This window comes from Cryptomeria japonica, chromosome 4, assembly GCF_030272615.1.
Source record: "Cryptomeria japonica chromosome 4, Sugi_1.0, whole genome shotgun sequence".
Taxonomy (NCBI): domain Eukaryota; kingdom Viridiplantae; phylum Streptophyta; class Pinopsida; order Cupressales; family Cupressaceae; genus Cryptomeria; species Cryptomeria japonica.
In genome coordinates, this window is record NC_081408.1 from 341,243,781 (window position 1) to 341,269,088 (window position 25,308).

The 25,308-nt window shown below is 40.2% G+C and overlaps 1 protein-coding gene across 3 annotated transcripts in view; it reads right to left on the reverse strand.

Moving 5' to 3' along the window:
• LOC131063605 (uncharacterized) overlaps nucleotides 1–25,308 on the reverse strand; it is a 137,533-nt gene that overhangs the window by 82,992 nt on the left and 29,233 nt on the right. For all 3 annotated transcript variants that reach the window (XM_057997481.2, XM_057997480.2, XM_059219818.1), the window contains one exon: nucleotides 3,187–3,248. In XM_057997481.2, coding sequence (XP_057853464.2) covers nucleotides 3,187–3,248 — 62 coding nt within the window. The remainder of the gene's footprint in view (nucleotides 1–3,186; nucleotides 3,249–25,308) is intronic.

Below are 25,308 nucleotides of genomic sequence, written 5' to 3' on the forward strand. Positions count from 1 at the left end.
TATATTCTTATATTCATATATATATACACACTCGTATGTATATATTGTATTCACACATATTTTCTCATTTTTCCACTATACACACACACACACACACACACACACACATATATAATCTTATATTCATATATATATACACACTCGTATGTATATATTGTATTCACACATATTTTCTCTTTTTTCCACTCACCTTATATATATATATTTCACTTGTGGTCCTTGTTTTTGTTCTATAATTTTGTCTTTTCCTCCTTTATTTCTTTTTAACTTTTGAGCAATTAGGTGTGTTTTGGTTTTCTTTATTTTTTTTAGCAACGTACTATATTTCATCTCCTTGGTATTCTTGTTCATCCTAATGATGAATCACAGAGTGTGATTAGAAATGTTGATGACAAAAAATGGTATACACAATCGAATCCAACAGCAAATCAATGAATATTAGCATGGATTGTGGAAAACTGATAGCACTAGTCAATTAAACCTTCATTTGCACAAGATCTTAGCAGGTTTCAATCCTTCATTTGTATTTTGGTATTTTGCTCTTCATTTGTATCATGACTTCGGCATTTACTTCTTCATTTGCATTTCGATAGTTTGCTCTTCATTTGTATTTCAGTATTTTGCTCTTCATTTGTATCATGACTTCAACAATTACTTCTTCATTTGCATTTCCGTATTTTGCTCTTCATTTGTATCATGACTTCGGCATTTACCTCTTCATTTGCATTTCAGTATTTTGCTCTTCATTTGTATGCAATGAATTGGTTGATCGACTTTTTATTGTCTTACTTTAGCAAGACAAATCAGGCTTAATGGCTTGATTCGCACAAGGTGATTTGATTGATCAAACTTCAGTTGCCCTATTGCATTTAATCAAATCGGCTTTCATGTGTTCATTTGCATCATTACCTCTTGCCTAATTCAAACATGATGTGATGGCATTTGTAGGATCATTTGCACAAAGTTGGTTGGTGAAAAACATTTCTTATCCTTGTATGAACAATAATCCTCATTACTAAATCAGTCATTAGAGGTTCATTTGCATGAGGTGATTTGATCAATCAGATTCTAGTTGCTTTACTTCATCAAGATGAATCGGTTTTTAGGGCATTCTTTGTATGAGCTCATTCGTTCAATCAAATATGATTGCCCTATTTCACCAAGTCAAGGCGGTATTCATGTGTTCTTTTGCACAATTACACCTTGCCTAAATCAGACTTAGGGTGGCGACGTGTAGGATCATTTGCACAAGGTGCAAATCTCAAGTTTGATTACACAACCTAAGTGGCATTTGATGGTTCATTTGTATATCCTTGACTTGGGCAGCCTTTGGAGGCTTGTTTGCACTAAGATCAATTTCAGCCCTTTACCTTTGATTTGCATGACACCGTCTTACTTAGGTGATATTTTGCCCTTCATTTGCACAATTTAGAGCTTACTAAGAAGACACACATCGAGATCACACTCTTTGGACAAATTGATGCTTGAGTCAAATTTTTCATTCCAAAGCCCTAATCCGTCCAATGCTTAGATACTTCACCCTTTGTCTATCGTTGAAAGCAATTTGAGTGACCATTTTCTCAATTTGACCTATACCACTCTAAAACCCTAAGACCCTTTTTACTTGCAAATAAGATCTTTGATCATATCCTAGGGCAAAACATCTTATTTGGAGTCTAACTTGTTCTGCTAGCCACTTAATCAAATTGGCTTATGCTGCTGGAATGCGAAAAAAAAAAGGGGGTCCCCATCTATGATGGGGTGATATGTGAAACGGTCACAACAGTCCCCACATCCACTCATTCTGATACTCCATGGTACTATGCTTATAATACAAATACCACTCACAACCAATCAGTTTCAAAACAGAAGGTACCACCTAAAAATAGGGCCTGCCAATTTTAGGCATCGTATCAAACTTAAATAAAAAAATTGAAATCTCGTCAAAGTTTCAAACACAAATCTGGCATGTACTTCTTGTCCTAAATTGTAAACATTTATAAAAACAAAAAATGTATAGAAGAATTTTGGATTACCATTTTATTTTTTCCTTTTGTAGAATTTAATGAATTTAAAAAAGTAGCAAAAAGACAATATAATACTATTGAACTAAAGATAAAGTATCCTTACTTTAAATTCATTTTTCTATTATACCACCTCTTAGGGCAAATCCATAATGGATTCACCTAATTCAGTGGGTTGGTATTCTAAATATTTGTGATGCTTGAAGTAAAGTAATGTATCTTCTTGTTCCTTGAAGAAGAAACAACCAATCCTAGATTTTGTGCATTATGGCTGTTGTTATTTGCCCATCAGACCCAAACTGTGTGCATGCATGTGCGCAAGTGGACAGGTTGTTGAGCAACCTACATTTTATCATGTGCTATATGGCTGGATAAGTAATGTTCCTTACCTCTTGAACATTGTAAATATCCACCTACCACTGCTGCAGATAGCATCTTCTGTCTTCAATACAGTATACTCTTATATTAATCCTTGAAGACTTCACATAAGATACCTTTTGATCCATTACATAGCACAACCCTAGTCTGCATAATCTCGAGATGGTATTTAAAATGACCAATAAAGAATATGATAAAAATGAGCACACATTAGTTTAATATGTTATAACATATTATCGTGTCCAATAGGCATATTTCAACACAGACTTTTTCATTCTGGAATCTCATTCTTATAATAAGAAATCAAGATAGCTCCTACAATTAAAAATTTATTTCTATTTATATTTTCAACAGATGATATCAAGTTAACTATATAAACAAAACCAAAGGAAACGTTTGCTTCAGAATTTCATAGCTTCTACCCACAACAAATGCTAAAATGAAGTTCAATTGTAAAGAAACAACATAAGGTTTAGTTATACACCTGAGGCTTCCTATTTTTGAGTGCGCATAACAACAAAATGTATGAATAGTACCAATGCCATAGATTATGCACTTTAAATTAATGCAAATGAAAGAAAAAACTTCTGTAAGACTCCAAGAGGAACAACAAATAAGATGCATCTTGCCACTAGTGGTAATGTACACTAGCTCTCAAGCAATTTGGTAATAACACCAAGAGATACTGTTTTCTAACTAGATGTCATATGCATGCATTATCTTTTTCTCTTTTATCCATCAGCTGATAAATTATGCAAACAGTTTAACAACACACAAATCTTACCTGTCCAAATTGTCCCTCCAGCAACTAAGAAGTAAAGTTCATTGAACAGCGTAAACTTGTACCTGTAGTTGAATAGCAAAATTAGACTGACCAAATTTCATACATTTAAGAAAAAAAATTATTATGTTTTGAGAAATAAAATGAAAGCATGAGGTATTAAGATCATTAAAATGGATACAAATTGGTCAATTATCACCATTAAACCTGAAAAGGGCTTTAGAAGAATTAGACCATTCAACTCTTTAGTCCTTTTTTATTGATAAAACAGCCAATTATATTGAAGGAATTTTAAAAAATTCAAATTTCCCACCCTATTGATAAACATTGATCAGCTTGAAAGAATGAAATAGAATCAATCATTAAAGGATCTTTCTCCCTCTTCCTCCCTCACACTTTTATTTATGAGGTTCTCATCTAACTATCATTTACATCTATATTAATATATTATTCATCACTAATGCCTTTGTCGTCAATAGTTCCAAATGTTTTGGGAGGATGTGTAGGCCAAAAATCAAGAGGTGGTAACAACCCATCCCAATCCATAGGGTCCAAAAATACCCTAATGTGACACAAGAAAATATCAAGGCCTACTCAACAATATCTATGTAAACAGAATATTTGACTCTTCTTAGTTTGTAATTGAATTTGTCACGAAAATCCTTTAAGTCCACACCTAATTATTAAACTATACAAACTAACATGGCTATTAAAGGAAAACCAATCATTAATTAGCATGATACTTCTGGATTCAGCTGTGTTAGCTTTGATTTACATCCAGGAGTATCATGCTAATATGGAATTTGGAAACCTAATGACCTTAATCAATAAAAATTGGTTTTCAACTATCTCATGAACTCGGCTAGAATTCATCTTTTTTAATTAAATATGAAGGCAAAGGTATAAAACATTTTTTGTCATAACCCTTGGCAGAAGAGTGTTTTAATGCCTCATTTCCCAGGTGGATCGATATTCAGTTTGGTGAAAAATCTCTTTTTAGGCCCCAAAGTGGCAGGCTGGCCGGAAATTTGATGCATTAAAATCATAATTGTTATAGCTCCTGTCTAAATTTTAGCGTTGCACAAGGTTTTTATAATTCGAGATGAACCTATGTTTATGATGTCAAGAATAAACAACTTTCCGGTGCCAAGTTATTTGTAATTGGAAGCCCTTTCTAACCTAGTATGTGGGGTTTATGAGCTAGGAATGTATTCTTAAGAGTGGATTGCATTATCTAATACATGAAGACATTTGAGGGTCTAAATTTTGCAGGGCAGAACCATGTGACATAGGCTCATCTAAATTGTGACATGCTCTTCCATTGTTGTTATTAGCCTTGAACTGACTCTATTCCTGTAGGATTAGGCATTGATCTCTAATGGTTGTAGCTAACACAACACGTCAAATATGCAAAGGATGCAAAGGCTTAAATTCTTGACAGTTTATCACCCCTTCGCCAATTGATATGAAGACAAATTAGGTCATGTAATTTGTTTGTTCACAATGCTAGAAAAGCCACAAAGGTTCATGCCTACACCTGCCACATGTAAAATCATTTGCTTGTATATCCTTTGAATGTGTTAATTATCCACACTTTTAGGGTCTGTAGCTACAAAGTAGTATGAAAACAAACACAATCTGACTTAGTGACAAAAAATTGGGTTTACGTATTCTATCAGTTGGACTTAGTTTTGCCTTGTAGAAATGTCTATTAGAGGATTTTATTATTTTTAAGACCCTCGTTAGGATTACTCTCCCAAGTCTTGTGGAGCTTGAAGTGCAAAAGGAAGGATCTAATCTTGTTTCATTGGCTTCTTGTCCTTTGTCAATCATTGGGTTGGTCATTTTTCCTAAATCAACTTAATCCCTCAATCTAGGTGTTGCGTCATTCATCCCTTTGAGCTGATGGTAACAAGAACAAGAACCAACATGGAGTTAAACATAATATAAGCAATGGAGGATTTGGTTTAAAACATGAATCTAAAGAAATTTGTAATGTCTTTGACAAAAAAAATTCATTCTCAATAAGTTAAACAAGAACCTAGTTTGGACATGAATATGGGGGAGGAGACAATGTATTCAGCACCACCTCACCCCTTCACATATAATTACAAAAGCTACATGTGAGACTCAGCAGAAAATCAGTTCTCACAGAAGCTGGACAAGAAGCTAGTTAGACATGAATAGGAGAGAGTGGATGATAATTTAGGCATCAACACTTATCCCTCCACCTATATTTCAAAAGCTACATGTGAGACTACATGTGAGACTCAGCAGAAAAGCAGTTCTCACAGAAGCTGGACAAGAAGCTAGTTAGACATGAATAGGAGAGAGTGGATGATAATTTAGGCATCAACACTCATCCCTCCACCTATATTTCAAAAGTTGTACGTAAGGCTCATCAAGCAAGAGCCAAAGTCATGAAATTCAGATGGATAAAAGCTATGGGGCTATGAAGGAGATTGCTCGTGGTGAGAGGTCTCTATTAATTTAATCTCCTAGAGACTCTCATCATTGATAAAAACAACCTACATAATGTGGATTTGTTCCCAAATATTGAGCTGTTGCGCTCAAAAATGAGTGCCCTCGTCAATGTTTTAGCAATGTTTTATCTAAAAGGCATGCAACAATTAATCGTGCTATGCCTCTCAAAAGAGAGAGTGATGATTACTTTTGATCATCCCCCTGAATCTCATGAATTTGTCATTGCTTTCTGCAACACTGAAATTATCAGCTTCTTCCGGTCTTGGAATATCCCAAAGGAAGATCTTTCCTTGTAATGCTAGCTCCACTCTTGACAAAAACGTCAAGCAATGCATTTCATCGTGTTCATCAGTGTTATGAAATCTAAATTTTCTTGGCAATGCAAACTCGGACAAACTTCGCAGGTGAATTTGTGCATTCAAAGTCCACCAAAGTTGAAAGATATCAACTTGTTAATATTCCTAATTACGTGAATGATGAATCTGTTGTCCATCCATTGAGAAATCCTTCTTTTTTATTTTATTTTTATTTTTTGAAATTTTTACTTTTTTTATTTTTTTCAACTTTTCTACTTTTTTTTGGATAAGAGAGATCTAGCAAACCTTGAATGTAACTTGAAATTTCGTACTAGTTCCAACCTACGATTGATATGAACGTGAACTACGTCTCTTCCTTTTGCAATTCCGGTTGATGATCCAATGTTCACCTTCCTTGTGCAAATTTTGTTGGCGACTGCTTCAAAATATAACTTGATAAGCTCCGGTGTCAACGATTCATGTATTCATTCAAGTGCTCATTCATTGTCAGGCCCTCCTAGCACCAATTTTGTTGAGCACAGCATAGGGTAGAGAAAAACTTGAGATAACTTCCATAAATATGAATTGATAGGATCTGGATTTCCGTCATTCAGGCATTCGTGATGATCTGCCCTCCTAGCGCCAATTATGTTGATGTGTTTTTTATGACACCATGCAACACAGAATAAATACTAAGTACTCTATCCTCTCTTGAACAAAGACCTCTCAGATGCTAAACTATGAGATCAAACGAGAGGACTCCGATGTTCCAATAGTCAAGTCTTGACTTTATATTGTGGATAGACTCAGTGATATATAATGTCATATTGCTAGAATCACAAGGGGCCTTATGATTATACTTGAAGTTTGTTGGAACTTGAGATCTAATTGACTTGAAAAAAAGATAAAAAGGATAAGGTTTTAGAAAGTCTGCGCTACTAAGATCAATGATGACGATAGATGTTACTTAGATAGACAAACTCTCTCAAACCAAGGTTTGCTTCACCATGATAACTTGATGCAATCTTCTAAAGAAATGGAAGATTTTCATACTGCGCATACATCACCCAAATACCCAATGTTGGCGCGACTTGAACAAGTATCCACAATCGAACATAGCATAATAACAAGGTTCAGGCTAACTTTGCACTATGATTTACAATCAGCAAACCACAAAAAGTATGAACCAAGGAATTCATCACAATATCTTCATAAGTATCCACCATGATCAATGAACTCTAATTAACTTTGAGAAGTAACAAGAAACCATGCAAATGTAGAAACAACACAAAGATACACCATAACTTCAATGAAATCAAGTATTTATTTCCAAAAGTCTTGGCAACAATTTCTTCTTTCCTCCTCCTACTCTACTCTTAACTACTAACTATTGTCTATTGATCAAATATTCACGTTTACAATGAGAAGATTGAGCCTTATATAGAAAGCTCATTACATTTCAATGGCTGAGATTGATTCTCAAATCAATGGCCAAGATCACATGATAAAACACTCATTAGGGTTTGCTACAACAAACTCTGCTTTGGCCAATGAAATAATTACAATGAATTGGACACATGTCCATCTTGATTTCTAACCAATGAGTTGAGGTTAGGTACATAAAACAATATTTGATAAATTGTCATGTGTCACTTGCTCCATCCCTGAATGTGTCAGGGGCAGTGAATTTGGGCGTCCTAATGTGGCACAAACTGATAGGTTGGATAATGACTAGGACGTCACCTCAACTTGTTCCTTGTAGATTATTGTGATGATTGTTGTCGGGTAATTAAGCAATAAGACATTTAATGTAATTAGAGTTAATGACGGCAGTTAACCCGCCGATTGTCGACAGTTGACACCGGGTAACTAACAGGTCACCTTTATATATTAGCGAGTCCTTGGTCATGGGGACAGAGTTAGTATGGTCATTGTCATTGTATTGATATTATTATGAATCAATGAAGACCTGAGTTTCTTTATATTCTGTCATGATGTATTTTGTCATGTCTATTATTTTTGCAATGCATTGAATTACACTTTATTGGCAAAACATTTGGCGTCGTTGCCTAGACAGACTCGGGCAAAGGAGCGGAAGGCGTACGGACGTGATGGGCCTACCCACGAGCGAGATTAACCCTAAGGCGGACGACACACGAACAGAGCTCTACGATGGAGAAGATACTACAACAAGGGAATTTTCAATCCTGCTTCAGGTGGCCATCGAAACCTACGTCCGAAGAGAGGCCACGGAGGCGGAAGTTCCAACAAGTGTCGTGTGGACCGCACTGGAAGTTAGCCCTACGGTGAATCAGTTGATGAACCACCTCCCCCGATTGCTCGCACAGGCTTCACTCGCACAGCGGGCTCGCCTGGAGGAAATTGCTTGCGAAGAACGATGCCAACAGATCCTCCTACAGTATGAAGAAAACAACCGTCATTGGGAAGCGCAACAAGATGGCATGCGATGGGACACTTGAACCTTGAGCCGTACGGCGCGGAATAAAGAACACTCATTGTAATAATTATGTCATATTGTTGACATAGACTTGTATCCCACAGGATGAACGAATAAAAGTGTTCTACTTTTTATATGTCGTTGTTATATATAAAGCCGTACGGGAATTAATGCCCAATACATTGAATAAAGACAAAAATAAGCAAGAGTATACAGATGAACGTGCAGTAGCCCGACGTGCCTTGATCCTTGAACAGCAAGCAGAAAGGCAACAAAGGTATAAGCGAAGGGAGGAGGAACGCTCCGAAGGGGACGGTGAGGCCGACGGCCACCCACGGAGTCGGGAGGAGTTACTTGCGGAAACCCGCCACAAGATAGAGTGTACTAAAACTCAGTTGAGGGACTTGAGGGACTTGTCACGCACACCAGAGGCTAGGGAAACTCCACGGAGTGGGGAGGAGGCAAGGGAGGGAGAAGACACCGGGGCTGCCAGGAGTGTCGGAGGGACACAGGGGCACGACGGTCAAGCACCCCTTACAGGATCTAACCCATCCGGAGTAGGACAGCAGCGACCAGTAGTAAAAAGACAAGGCATGGCGCAAAAACAAAAACTTCCAAAGTTCCATGGGGACGGGAAAGAAGACCCTGTCCGCGACTGTCGCACTTGTGAAACAATTTGGGGAGCGAATGGTGTTACCGATCAGGACGAGTGGGTAACACAGTTTCCCGCAACCCTAAGGGGCGTGGCCATCGACTGGTTCTCCGATACGGAGAAGGCTAAAATTAGCACATGGCCTGACTTGAAGAAGGAATTTCAAGCGGAGTTTTGTCTCCTAAGAGACGATAATGAGATCGTAGCCGAAATTTACAGCACGAAACAAAGGAAGAACGAGACGGTTCGAACCTATAGCCGGCGGCTCAAAGAGCTGTTAGGAAAAATGGGGAACCAGCCCACACACGGACTAAAAAAACAGTGGTTCGTGGAAGGTCTGAAGACGTCTCTTAGACGGAAAATGAAGATCGTACCTCCCTCTTCATATATCGATGCCTATAATAGGGCAATGGATTTAGAAAGCGAGCAGAAGACATCCAAGAAAAAGAAAAATAAATCCTCGTCAGACAACGATTCCTCTTCTAACAAAAGCAGTAGCAGTGATGACGAGTCTAATCGGAAGGTACGGGCTCTCCAGAAAGATATGGAGCGAATGATGAGAGAGATGAAAGCGACCAAAGGAAGCACAATCAAAGCCAACGAAGGGGATTTATGGTGCACAAACTGCCGCAGCGACGGACACACCAAGGGGTCTTGTCCGAAGAAAGCATTTTGTGATATTTGTCAGATTGTCGAACACCTTACCAAGGACTGTCCGTACAATATGAGGACCCATAACCAACAGGTTCTCTTTACGGAACCGTCTGCGCCAGCCGACACGTCCCAGCCTGCAATCAACAACGCATCGTCTGGCGGCTATCAGAACAATAAGCGAGGAGGAAGAGGCAATAATAATAATACTAATAATAGAAGCCGAATCCAATACGACACTAAAGGGCGGCCGATGATACAATGTCGGGCTTGCAACCAATGGGGGCATTTTGCCAGGGACTGTACAGCGGAGGAAGTGCCACAAAAACTTTGCAAGTGGTGCGGTCTGGGGGACCATGACGATGGCAACTGTCCGAAATCTGGAGTGAATTTGTTGAATGTAGAAACGGAGGATGTGCTCGCCATAACAAGATCCAAGACGAAAGCAACCACTTACCCAGATCCTCGTACGGAAAAACGAAAAGCACTGGAAGCACGAGCGGAACTGGAGAAGGAGATGTCGACGAACAAGGACGCACATGGGCTTGCAGGTACTTCTCGCTCTGAAGCAGAAACAAATATTATAAACCAACTGCTACAGGTCGAGATACCCGTCAAAATGAAGGATCTCCTGGAAAGTATGCCACACTTGCGGACGACACTTCTGCAATCCGTACTGATAACCCCAGTCGGCCGACCAACACATGGAAGGGAAAACCTTGGCGAGACGGCAGCAAACCCATTAGCCCTGACGATCAACAATGGTAGACACCCAGCAGTGGTGGAAATGGGTATACTGGGCACCATCTTGACCAACACCATTGTCGACGACGGGTCGGGAGTAAATGTCTTGCCAGAGGAAACATGGAAAAAATTGGGCAAACCTACTCTCTGGCCATCCACCTTTAATTTATTGGGAGCAGACCAACATGGCATCAAGCCGCTTGGCACACTCATGGCGCAACCAGTAACGATCAGAACACAGTCGTTCGTCTTGAACTTTGTGGTCATCCCATTGAAGAAGAAGGGGTATGATGCCATCCTTGGCAGAGGCTGGCTGGTGGCGGCAAAAGCAAACCACAATTGGAAAAAGAACACCTTGTCCATGGAAAAGGCCGGCAGAAGATATATCATTGACCTCAAAACCCAACTGGTCAGTGAAGAGTTGGCATCAGAGTCAAAGTCCGATGGGGACGACGGTACAAACGAAGGGAAGGATGGCAGGGAACCAAATGACGAAGGCATCTTAGGAATTCAAGCCTGTTCTAAGGACAAGATGGATTCTTTGAGAGGGCTCTTCCATTGGCAAATGGAAGACTATGAATTATTGTACAGGTGCAATGTGTTGGAGATCGAAGAAGAACCTGACGAGAACGAGTTCCCACCAGAGTACGGACAATACAAGGGGATGCCCCTGTGGATGACGCACCAGCGCACCAGTTCGACAAGAGTAAACCCATAAGGTACGAGGAATCCGCACAAAATTACAAACCTTGGAGAAACTTCAGAACAGAAAAATATTCTGGTCGGCGACAACTGGAATCCGGTCTTGAAGACGACGGCGTTCAAAATTTTCATAGAGTACAAGGATGTGTTCGCCTGGACGTATAAAGACCTCAAAGGGGTACCACAAGAACTTTGTGTACACTGGATCCCTCTGGTTCCCGAAGCCATGCCTGTACGGAAGCGGCCATACAGGATGAACAAAAAATATGCCGCTAGGGTAAATGACGAAATTGACCGCATGCTCGAAGCAGGAATCATCTTCAAGGTCCAGACCAGCGAATGGGTATCACCCATTGTGATATCCTTGAAAAAGGAGGCCGATCAAATAAGAATCTGTGTAGACTTCAGGTGTTTGAATGTTGTCACAATTAAAGATCCATTTCCCATACCATTCACAAACAGCATCCTCGAGGAAGTAGCGGGCCATGAAATTTATTCATTTATGGATGGATTCTCCGGATATAATCAAATTTCCATTGCAGAGGAGGACAAATTGAAGACCACCTTTGTCGTAGAAGATGGCGTCTATGCATACAACCGGATGCCATTCGGGTTGTGCAACACGCCAGCTACCTTCCAACGCATAGTCCTCCATATTTTCGACAAAATGTCGATAGGAAACTTCAAAGCATTCTTGGACGACTGGTCCATTTACAGCACGGAAGAGGCACATCTAGCCGCACTTGGCGAATGCATGGAAAGATGTCGACGAGCCCACCTCGCCCTAAATCCCAAGAAATGCAGATTTATGGTGCCTCAAGGCAAGTTACTAGGGCACATCGTCTGCAAGGCCGGACTGAAGACTGACCCTGACAAGGTACAAGTCATTGTGGAGATGGAGGCGCCCGACGATATCACTGGCATCAAGTCATTTCTTGGACACATTGGGTATTATAGGCGGTTTATTAAGAACTTTGCCCAAGTATCATACCCACTTGATATGCTAACACTAAGGGGGGAGCCGTACATCTGGGGGACGGCCCAAGAAGAGCCTTTCCAGGAGTTAAAGTCACGGTTGGTAGGTGTGCCAATCCTGACATATCCAGACTAGGACAAAGAGTTCGACGCATCCAACTTTGCCATAGGGGCCACACTGGCGCAGGTTGGTAGCCACGGGCTGGACCACCCAGTGTATTTTGCAAGCCAACTCTTGTCAAAAGCAGAGAAGAATTACAGCACAATGGAGAGAGAAGCCCTCGGGATGGTATACTCCGTCCAGAAATTCCGACATTACCTATTGGCGACACCATTCACATTTTATGTGGATCACCAGGCGTTGATGTACCTGGTGAACAAGCCAATCATCTAAGGGCGGATTAGCCAATGGTTGTTGCTGTTACAAGAATTTACATTCAACATCATTGTCAGACCTGGCAAGAGCCATGTCATCGTCGACCAGCTATCACGGATCAAGTCTGGAGAGCCGGCCGAAGGTGTTAACGAGGATTTTCTGGACGCCCATCTCTTTCGCATTGCTATCCTTCTTGCCTAGTACACGGGTGTGGACGAATACCTGTCAACTTGAAAATTTCCTAAGGAAATGTCGTCAGGCGAAAGACGAAAACTTGTACTAAGAAGTAGAACGTTCCAACTTATAAATGGCCTTCTCTACAAGATGGGACCTGACCAGACCCTACGACGATGCGTCTTGGAAGAGGAAATCCCAGGAGTCCTAAGAGAAGCACATGAAGGGGTCACAAGAGGACACATGGGACCGGACACGACGGCAAGGAAAGTCTTACTAGCAGGCTTATGGTGGCCGACAGTGCATAATGATGCTAGAGAATGGGTGACAAGTTGTGATACATGTCAACGTGCTGGACAACCGTTAAAGAGGGATTTTATGCCACTCAACCCATCGAATGCTCAAGAGTTGTTCGAAAGATGGGGGTTAGACTTCATTGGTCCGTTGAAACCAAGTCGAGCCCGACGATGTAGATACATTGTCGTGGCGACCGAATACTTGACCAAATGGGTCGAAGCGAGGGCCTTGGCAGACAACTCCGCCGTTAGTACGGCGAGATTCATTTATGAACAGATTATCACCTGGTACGGAATACCTATACAGTTGACAAGTGATAGAGGAGGGCACTTCGTAAACCACATTATCCGGCTGTTGACAACCGAATTCAAAATTTTCCATTCTCTATCAAGTCCGTACTATCCTCGGGCAAACGGCCAAGCTGAGGTGACCAACAAAATCATGGTGTCAGTAATTTATAAGTCTTGTGGGGTTGAGAAGGAAGACTGGGAGGAGAGTCTATCGTCGGTACTTTGGGCGTACCGAACAACTTACAAGGTAACCTCTGGGTAGACACCATTCCAATTAATGTACGGCCAAGAGGTTGTGGTGCCAGTGGAATTCATGGTGCCAAGTCTCAGAATTGCCATTGACAATAGGTTAGGTGACATGGAAAGCCTTTGGGAGAGACTATACGCCCTGAATAAGTTGGATGAAAGACGGACAATGGCACAGTGAGCGACGGAGACAACTCAGCAACGACGGAAAGCCTGGCACAACAAACATTTAAGAAGGATGCAGTTCACCCCGGGGCAATTGGTATTGAAGTTTAATGGTCGAAATGAAATTAAGCCAGGCAAGTTCAAGGTAAAATAGCTAGGTCCCTTTAAGATTCGCGAAGTTGGCGCGAACGGAGCCATCAAGTTGTGGACAATGGACGGGATGGAGGTGCCTGATGTTGTAAATGGCTCCAAGTTGAAAATCTATCACCAATGGAGGCAAGAGATGAAGTCCGCCCAGGCGGACAGGTAAGTGCGGTCGTATGGAAATGATCGTACAGCAGGTCCGTACGACCCCGTACGGTGCCGTAGGAAAAAAAACGAAAAATTACAAAAATTAAAAAATATAAAAAATGTTGTCGTACGGAAATAACAGTACAGTAGGTTCGTACGACCGTACTGTATGAGATTTTTAAAAAAAATAAAATAAAATCCGTACGGTTGTACGGAAAAGGTCGTACGGACGTATGGAATTGAGTTTTTTTAAAATTTTTAAAAAAAAGAAAGAAAGAAAAGAAAAATCCGTACGGTCGAACGGAAAAGGCCGTACGGACATACGAAATTGAGTTTAAAAAAGAAAAAAGGAAAAATAAAGAAAAAAGGGACATACAGAAAAAAGTTAAAGTTATTTTTTTTTTGTCATTAAGTGTTTTATATGGCATGAATACTTAGGAAATTGCCAAGTTAGAAAATTGTCGGGTTATAAAGACGTCCGTACGGACAAATCAGCTACTTGCCAGTTAGAAAATTGTCGGGTGATAGCTGTACAATCAAATCAGCCGTACCACATTAGCAAGGCAAATCCGTACAAAACGAAAGACAGTTAAGACTCGAAACAGTTACAAATCGAACCCCAGACAAGGAATTTTTATTTTATTTTGATTAATGGCGACTGAACCTAGGGGATTGAAAAAGCTAGACTGGAGGAAGAAATTGCAGGAAAGAGGAGCAAACCAAGAAGGAAGCCAGAAAGAAACCTATTGTAGCAATGGGCAACCAAGACAAGGGCAAAGCAATTGCACAGGATGCAGAAAAGGGAAGAGTTACGCAGGTCACCGCAGATACAATTCTATTCGAGGGTTTGGCTGGAACGGTGTGCAGGCAATGGTGGGAAAATGCCACGAGCCCGTCAGATACTGAGGTAAAAATTGAATTAACAAAAGCTAAGGTCCATGATGCTATTCAGATGCCCATTTTTAATATTAAGGAATTCGAACCCTGCCTACGACAAATGATTAAAACATATGATCCTGAACTTCGCACATCGTCATTCAATTTCCAGCACACTAACATCATTGTTTCATTTAACTCTGATGATTTTGAGAGAGTATTTGGCATTCCTGACAAGGGTAAAAAGATTGACAAAAAGGTAACAAAGTTGTCCGAGGAAAGAAGAACCCAGCTATTAAAAGAAATGTGTAGGGACAACTTGACTACAGAAGAATGGAGTCGCATCCTGGATCCGAAGGGAAGAGGTCTGAGGAAGACATTTTTAAAATCTGGCATCTGGCAATGTTTACTTGACGTAGTACAGAGCAGGCTGACTGGCGCCAACAAAGCGTCGGACGCAGTAGTACCTATGATCACATTGATGGCAGGACTCAAAAAGGGCACAGTGTATGATTGGGCAAGTCTACTGTCAGACAGAGCCCACGACTGTATGATGCTGAAACATAAAGTATTTTATGTCACATCACGCTATCGGATTATTTTTAGATTCCGTGCGGGTACAAGTGCCACCACACCGTAGAGGATGGCAACCGCGGGATAGCATCGACTCCGTTAAGCCAGCTATATTTTATTGGTCAGAGCTGGATATTTTGACTACTGCCGAGGGACAAACTAGCAGGAAGAGGAGGAGACCGGTCCACGTAGTGGTGTCGGCCAGTGACACGAAAAAGTGAGGGGTCGGATGATTCAGAGGAAGATAGCACCTTCAGGCTTTCATAGACCGAGCAGCCAGTACCGTCGCAAGAGACCCCCACCACTCAGATAGTATCATTGGCAAGTTTACCGAGGGGGCATCGTGGAATGCCTGGAGGGGAGCTGGCAGGACCGGCCAGGTGGTATTTACTCCAGCATTCCTGACCGTCGGAGGAGAGGGAGGACCATTGGCATCATCTGGAGTCACAGTAAGTACCATCTCTACCATCCCCATACCTGGGTTTGGTCAGATGCATCCTCGGCCTCCACCAGTCCAGCCATCACCAGTCACAACCAAGATGACGACACCAGCGAGTGCACTAGTACACATGCCCGTCATCCTGACGGAACCTAGGACAGAGGAGGCCCAGAGGACGGTCGAGGAGAGGTCGGCGGGGGACGATGTCGATTCATGGCTAGACAGATATGCGGCTCTACCTTCATCCCCACGCAGGCAGGCACCACCCACACCTTCCTACCCTTGTATTCCTTCACCTCCAGGGGTTATCAACTTGGATAGTGGCACTAGAAAGCAGGGCGATAGAAAGACACCGCTAGTGGAGGAGGGGGCGGTATCACCGCAGCAGCAGCATCAGGTTGGACGGATTGGAGAGGGGAGACCTACTGCCATGGTGCAGTTCTTAGCCAAGATGGAGGAGGAGGTTCAGTTACTGGTTGCCTCGACAGTAGAGGAGTCTGTCGAACAGCTCGCTTTGCGGAGACTCCTTGCATTTGCTACATCTGGAGTAGCAGTGGCATTTCAGCAGTGTTTTGAGCAGCATGGATGGTCGATGCTTGATCTTCCAGAGATGCGAGCAGAGTGGCAGAGCCAGGAGGTGGCCGGAGGGAGTCAGACACAGTCTGCGGTCAGACGGATTGAGCAGGCTTGTACGAGATAGGTATCTCGAGCTTCGAGAGACTCTGCTCAGGGCGGATAGGGCTCAGAAGGAGTTGGCTACTCGCATCCCTGCATTGGAGACAGAGTTATAGCAGCAGCATGCCCATGCTAGGAGTACAGATGAGATCCTTGCCACCATAAGAGGAGAATTGAATACAGTGAGGGGCAGAGTTGGCAGTGCAGTCAAATGAGAGAGCCTCAGCAGAATCGAGAGTTGCTACCCTGGCAGTCAAGTTGGAGGCGAAGCATCAGGAATTGATGGAGGCAATGTTTCGAGTGAGGAGTTCCCGGGAGCGGCAGTTGCAGGCTGAGCAGGACCTCCGATACCGGACCGACCAGGTGGTACAGCGTCGGGAGCAGTTGGCAGTAGCAGCCCCAGCCCCTCCACCATCAGGGATGCCCCCCTTACCCCCTCAGTAATCTGTGTGTAGTTGTTATTTTGTGGGGTTCATAGTTATTATCTGTTGTAGGCATATCATTCCCGTTGTCTGTCGTCCGGAGACGACATTTCTTTTTGGGGGGGATGATGTTGTCGGGTAATTAAGCAATAAGACATTTAATGTAATTAAAGTTAATGACGGCAGTTAACCCGTCGATTGTCGACAGTTGACATGGGGTAACTGACCGGTCACCTTTATATATTAGCGAGTCCTTCGTCGTGGGGACAGAGTTAGTATGGTCATTGTCATTGTATTGACATTATTATGAATCAATGAAGACCTGAGTTTCTTTATATTCTGTCATGATGTATTTTGTCATGTCTATTATTTCTGCAATGCATTGAATTACAATCTGATAGGTTGGATAATGACTAGGACGTCACCTCAGCTTGTTCCTTGTAGATTATTGTGATGATGTCCTCGACCTTGAGCAATATCTCTTGATATTCAACATTTACAATCGCCTAATGTGATGAAGATGGGGCATATTCCCAAATTGTATCATCTTGGGTGATCAAGCAATCCCTCTAACTTTGCTGAACTCTTCTAGAACTATCTTTGTTTGATCCCACTTGCACAATTTCAACTTTTTAACTTGGGAATCCTTCTTTCTTCTTTGTAATGCATTTCCATCTTCAACTCCGGAATCGTGAAATATTTCCTTCCTTAACCTTCTTTGATCTTGAAAATCCTGACCTTGGATTTGGATTCCATTAATGTAATTCCTGACCTCATGATGTAGAAACGTTTATGACGCCCCTCAATCCTTGATCCTGCATTCTTCCACCTCAAATTGTATAGCTTGATGTAGTTCTTGATTTTTCTATCATCCTCATGTCACAAATTTGCCCTTTCCATGATGTTATAGGCTTCTTTATCGTCCCTATATTGTAACACCTTATTCTTGTGTTCTTTGTTGGTGAAGTAGCATTCTTCTTGATTTGCATTGGAATGAACCCTTGATGTCACAACTGCTTCTTCACTCCTTTGGAATTCCTTCTTTGTGAATCCCTTCATGTTGTTGCATCTTGATATCCCTTTACATTGTATCTTCCTCTCTTTCTTGAACTCGAATCTTGGTTCCTTGTTGCATTGTTTAAGTTCTTCCATTTCATGCTCCACGTTTCCTATTCCTTGCTTGCATAAAACCTAGAAAAAGGACATAATTTGAATCGAAATGCCAGAAATAAAAGCAATATTCCACCAAATCAGATTCTAAAAAACTCAGAAATTCGAATTCCCCTTCAAAACAAATTACATTCACTAGACAAGCTCATGCTCTCCTGGATAGCACTCAGATTTTTCCTTGAATAAGTTCGCAATCTCTTTAGCAACTTTCAGCTTTCCTTCTTTGAAATTCGCAGTCCAAACTCTGCTCTGCCAATGGAAAGATTTTCGTTTGAATTGAATGATTGAGTTGATTGTTTGATCTCTCATATATAAGCCTTTCAATGTAGAATTGTGCCACTTCACATTAGGCCTACTTGCACTTAAAACATTTTGTATTTTCGGATCTGCCTCCTTGTTTGTAAAGTCAGCTGTAGCATTATTTATTTTATTTCTTCTCACCAAGTTGGCTGATTCACTTTGCTACCCTTGGAGGCACATAAATACAAAGTCAAGCAACCCATCATTCAACACAATTCACCCTCTCAAATCATATTCTGCTCTGCCTAGGTGAATTAGGGCTCTGCTCCTGCCTTAGCAAATCTGGAAATATTTCTTTGGTGAGAATTTGCTCAGCGATTTTGAATTTGAATTGTGAATAAGGGTGTGCTTCCTTTGTTTTACAGGCTTTGAATCCGAAGGTCACACCCTTCATGTTTTCCTTCCATCCAGCTTTGTGTTAAATCTTTTTTGTTTGTCAATAAAATATCACATCCCTTCCCTGTTTTAGTCAGCAACCTTTCTCCGTGTGATTTGCAATCAAATTATTGTGGAATGAGCTGCCCTAAAATCTTCCACATTTACCATCCTTTGCTTCCACTTGATTTCCACTTCCTTGATTTTTGAGAATGATCGATTTAGGCAATTTGAAAGTTCTATGTTTTTTAGCCTTTGTGATTTCCACTTTCTTGACTTTTGAGGAAGATTGATTAAGGCATCTTAAAGTTCCTTGCTTTTGAGGATAGACTTCCACATTTTTGGAGGTTAATTTGCACTTCCACGTTTTTGAAGGTTAATTTGCACTTCCATGTTTCTAGAGGTTAATTTGCACTTCCACATTTTTGGAGATTAATTTGCACTTCCACTTAGCCGCTCATGAGAGGGAATTTTGGTCTTCCTTGATTTTGAAGGAAGGTGCTTGATAAGAGAGGTCTGATCTTCCTTGATTTTTGAGGAAGATTTTTCCAATTTCCTTGTCTTTTAACCTCTCAAAATCACTCTTCAAATTTCTACGACTAGGAGCACACAAAATATGGAAGGCTTAAATTTCTTTGGTTTTTTAAAGGAAGATTCTCAAATTTGTTCAAGGCTTGTTAAATTTCCGTTGTTTTACAGGCTAGTTCATTCCATTGCCTTAAAATTTTGCTCTCTCCTAAGGGTGAAAATTGAAATGCACAAGGGAGATTTTTCTTTCCTTGATTTACAGGGAAGATTCTTATATCCTTCAAAATTGAACCTTTAAATTTTGCTCAAGAGTGGAGAGTCAATCTCCATAAGGAAATCTCAAATTTGTCTCACTTATCATTATTCTCCAAGGGTGAAAAAAATTGAACCCTCGAAGGAAATTTTCAAATTTTGTTCACTATGACTTCTTCTTGACAACCTTGCAACATGACAAAATTTGATAAGTCAAAAATTTTTTACAATTTTGCAAGACAACTTTTCTTGCTCTTATGACAACATTTGACAATTTTACAACTTTAAATAACACTTTGCATCTTAACAACTTTGCCTCAACCTACACACCTCTTCCTTACTAGCAAAGTTAACAACTAAAGAAACTACTGCCAAGCTAAAACCAAACTAAAACACCTAACTAAGGCACCTAATCTAAGCAAAAAGTGGGGGTCCCCATTTGCAATGGAGCGATGTGTGAAAAGATCACAACAGGCACCCTTGAATGCCTCCACTACCTAGCAATTTTGATTCTCTTGAAACATATAAGAAATTTAGACATACCCAAAAAAAACCACTTCCTCAAATTAAAAACAGTAAGCAAGTGTCCTCTTTCAAGAAACCAGTAAGTCAGGATCTATGAAAACAAACTGTCAGAGATAGAGGCAGTGATCAGACAATCTTCTATTCAAACAAAAGAGCAATGATTCACCGCAATCCAACTAATCAATTTGCATCGCATATTTACACGGGGTTTACATTTAAAACTATTTTCTTGTAAGTTTCAGGAATGCCTCCTTATCCTTGGCATACACATTCCCCTTATGGGGAAAAACAGAATAAGTCTAGTATAAGAGCTAACATTATGGATGAATAACATCAATCCACACAATCTTGTACATATGAACAACTTCAATACCATAGAAACCTGGAGGAGAAATGGGGAGGGATTGGTTTAACTTTAAACCATAGAATTTAAGTGGCAGAACTTATTCAGCTTGAAACAAACGCTCATATGGAGTAATTTAAGTTTGCATGGGGTCTACTCACCTGTAAGAAGAGGGTAAAATGACAAAGTTTCATAGCAGAGAAGTTAAAGAGAATTTTCATTTCAGATCAATAGATCACAGCAAACAAACATATTGCTGTAAGTGTAAGGTTAAGTGATTCCCCACTCCCTAACCATTGGCCTATTCCTTTAACTATTATAGCCAATGTAAGCAATGGAAATTGCAATTTAGATCTGAATTAATGTGACTCTCATATCTACATTTCAAACATGACGACAAACACTAACAAAATGAGGCACTCCACAAAGAAATTATATGTTAAGAGTTTATGAAAAAGCTTAGATACTCCAAGCACAAACTAAAAGAGATGGAGAAAGCATGAATTTGTGAATATCTTTCAACATTCTGCTGATCTCAAAGAAAAATCAGCCAGAGTACAGAAGCAAATATGAGAAAATGTTAACACAAGCCGTGGGCACTCAGGAACAGTTCCTTATAACAAGACCTTGATAAAATTAAAAAAAGGAACAATATTCACAACTTTTTTGTGGGATCCATGGATCGAAGGAGACTTGTGGACACTAAATACTTTCATAGATCACTCTTGCATATGCAGCATATAATCAGTGTATAACAAATAAAAACAGCCATACAAACAGTCACTTTGTAAACGAAATAATGGTCTATGCTACAGACTTTTACCAAAAGGCTTTAATAGAAACACCTCCCAGCCAAAGAAGAGCCACAGCTCAGAGGGACTTGCTCTAGCAGATCCCAAAACTAATTCACAACAAGGATAATAGCAATATACTGCAAGCAGCCGCTAAGAAGGAAACCAATAACAGTCTTCCCTTTTCAGCCAGATAATGCTCCTGAATTGGACTGGTATCCGGCCCTGCATAATCAAACCTTCTTGGAAACAGTTAAAGATGTCTTTGTGGTTTAAGTTGAGGAATCCCGGAGAAGTAATAACATTGTTAGACAGCTGAATGCTACCAATAAGCCTGCTATGGTTCCCAAGATTCTTCATGTTGACAAAATGGATCAATATAGACCAGTTCCCTCTTGCAAAATTGGTATATTAAATCCTTTCTAACCTCATATCTTTGAGGTTCAAATCACTACTCTCAAAGATCATATTAGAAGCTCAGTCAATGTTTGTTCTGTCTACAAATCTAGCTGTCCAAGAAATTATCCCCTCTTTCAAAATGCAGACAAGCGACCTGGATTACTGATTATTTTTTAAGTCACTACAGCTTCTGATAAATGTCATTGGAAATTATTTGACCACACCCCCCAAGCCTTTGCATTCAATGAGTCAGTGGTCAACTGGATCAACAGATGCATTTGAGCTCCTGCATATTTAACGAACAACAACAACACAACCATTCTCCCCTTTGAGAGGCATCAAGCAAGGAAACACAATAAACCCATACGTTTTTATTCTCATATACGATGCTCCTTAAGGAGGGAATAGGCCATCTCCATGGTATAGGCACAAGATATTTTAACTTTCATTTTGCAGGTAATATGATCCCATTTGCAACCCTTATTCTACAGGAGATAAGAAGCCTCAACAAACTTTTGTCTATAAACTAGATGCCCTAAAGAAAGCAAAGAAATTAGAATAAATCAAGTATAACTTTATAAATATCTCCACAAGGATGACAGGGAAATTTTTTGCATTCTGGAATTCAATGAAGAGCAGCTACCTATGCAGTACTTGGATTTCCCACTTACATCTGAAAACTAGTAAGGATCTACAGGAGGCTACCTTTAGTCATATGAAAAGCAAACTATCCAAGTTGATAAACCACTGGCTTACATTTGAAGAGAAATTCAGCTTCTGCAACTATCCAGAAAACAGTCCATGTCTAAAGAAAACTATCCAAGTGGACAAACAGCTAGCTCACATTTGAAGGGAGAATTGAGCTTTTGCAAGTAATTTTGAACATGGTCCCTAACTAAATTTCATATTGCTACCCCTACCCTTGCACATTGAAAATCAGATAATAATAATTCAGAAGAACTTTCCATGGAGAGGAGTAGAACACCAAACAAGCACCTCTTCATATCTTGGTCCAACATATGCACCATATGACAAACACCATATATCACGAGTCTTAAGTTCTTCAATCCAGCTCTCACCATGAAGGCAATCTGGAAACTAAAGAAAAACGTGTCCTCTCTATGGGGTGGCAATATTGCCACTAGTATCACTAGTATCTCATTCAGCAGTATGAAGATATTTAGTAGCATCATGGTGTATTTTCCTCTCAAGTGACTGCACACATTAATCTTCTCAGAGGTGGGCTCACTTGGCAGGTTGCAAAAGGGAACAAAATCAAGTATTCATATAATTCTTAAATTATCACAAGGTGCATCGAATCACATACAGTTGGAATGCTAAAGATATTATACAGAGATCCCAACCTCAACAACCGGTTCAACAGTTTGCTCCACAAGTCAGTAAGTAGTCTAATATTCTTCTCAAACAATCAAGATTAAATAATTTGGCCTAATACTCAATTGGGATACCCTACTGTTTCTGCCCAACCAAACTCTCCACCACAAGGATCAATCAAAGAACAGGAAGTAGAATACTTTGTGGCAATATTATACCTGACCTAAAATAAAAGTTTTCTATGGCGACAGTGCCATGTTAACCTTTTCACAGCTAACAAGCTTGCAAAAAGAAGGTGAATTGACCAAATGAGGTGACCTAATTGTAAGTAGATTATAGAAAACATCCTACTACCTACTCCTTACTGACCTGCTTGCCATTGCAGGTGGAGGGAAATGGTTGTACACAAGAGTAATTCACACCTGAGATTAGGCTATGTGAACAAAATCCTCTTTCTGTGTATTACATTCAGAATTGAAATGAAAATAATTACAGTACAGGCATCGGTTAACTCCAAGCTTTGGCTCGTGGCATCCAAGGAAAGAAAGGAATGCCAGAATATTTGACAGCATGGCAAGTGACAAAGTAACTTGCACAACTTACCAAAGCCCAAGTTCACACCATTGCCTCAATTTATAGCTCTACTATTCCAGGAATATAGAAATCTGTAAATATTATAGGTTGCTGAATTTCTCACTTTGGAATTATTTCATTCATAAATAATATGGCTAGAAATTTTAGCAAATAAAAGAAGAAAGGTAGCCACTAGTGGATTCTATAGATTAAAGTTTACAAGTCCAAAGGCTACTGAAAGTCTCCTGCTTTTCTGAAAATACCAAAAGAAGGATTTCTGTAATGCTTCAGGAGCTGCCCTTTGTCCCAAGAGGCATGCAGCTTATACTGTGAGAACTGGACAAAATGAGGGGACCGTACTTGCATGTCCCACATATTAGCCTCAAGCAATTTGAATCAATCCAAACTGACAGCCCAAGACAGAGAAACGTCAATAGTTTTGAGAATGACTACAAATTCCTGTCTGGTTTTTAGTATAATCCTTTCTGAATGATGTTGAAGCAACAAATATATATTTATGTAAATATGTCACTCCATATTTTTAATATGGTGTCTTTAGAAATAAGAATATGAGAGTATTTCTGAGAGGGTGAGTGAATTCAAATATGTATTCAGAGTAGTTCTTCCAGTAGTTACGCAGGAAAGAATGGAATACATGAAATCTAATTAGTATCTTTTAAAATACAATTATACACTTTTAGATTATTCTTCTGTTGGTGTGGCTTGAGACTACTATATCCTCCCCCAAACCAGGTACAATTCACTAAGTTTTTAAGCAGAAATAGTATTATACGAGACAATCCATTAGCATAAAATTGGAAGTTGAGGACTATTTGGCTCTCATTATCACTCACATCTGTAAAGTCATTCTGCTTGCCTATAGATTGTCTTGTGCTTGGGTGTTAATCCTTGTTCTGGTTTCATGTAGAGGTTCCTTTGTTGCCACTAGGTGCAAGACTTATTCTGGTCTCTGCGAAAGTAACGTACCACCTCAGTCTCATTTATGTGAGAAAATGCGTGAATTAAGTGTGTTTATGTGAGAAAGAGAGTGAATGAGTGTGTGTGGATTGGTCTTCCCAATTGACTCCATAGCATAAATTATTGTATGATATGGTTTGGTTGGTGCTTTGGGTGTATGTGAGAAAGCATGCATGTGTCTGTGTGTGGTTAGATTTATGTGCACACATTAAAATATATGTGTGCATAGGTGGGGATTGGGTGTGTTTGTGTGTGTGTGTATATGTGTGTGTGTGTGTGTGTGAGAGAGAGAGAGAGAGAGAGTCCATGTCATAGAGAAAGAGATAGTTTGGATTGGTCTTCCCACTTGACTCAATAGCATAAATTATTCTATGTTACCAGGTCCAAGGTCTGGTCCAATTGGCCTATAGATATGGGCAAGATGTGGAAGAGTGGAGTTGGGTTTGTCTAGGACAAACCCAAGCAAACTTGGGGAGGATCTAGGAGAACCGAAGCAAACCTAGAGAAAATCTGTCTATTTTTTGCCCTTTTTTTCTCCTTTTGTTTTTTTTAAATAAATTCCACCTTTGACTTTGCCTTTAAAATAATCATGAAAATGGTAAGCGCCATGAAGGTCTATTGTAATGTCCCCTACTGTGTTTAGACCCTATTTAACCATAGTTAATCTATTTTTATATATTTATGACTTAAACTAGGTCGATTAGGGAACAATCCATCTTAACATGAACCAAATAAGGGTCATTCCATAGTTCAATCCGTAAATCGCTCAT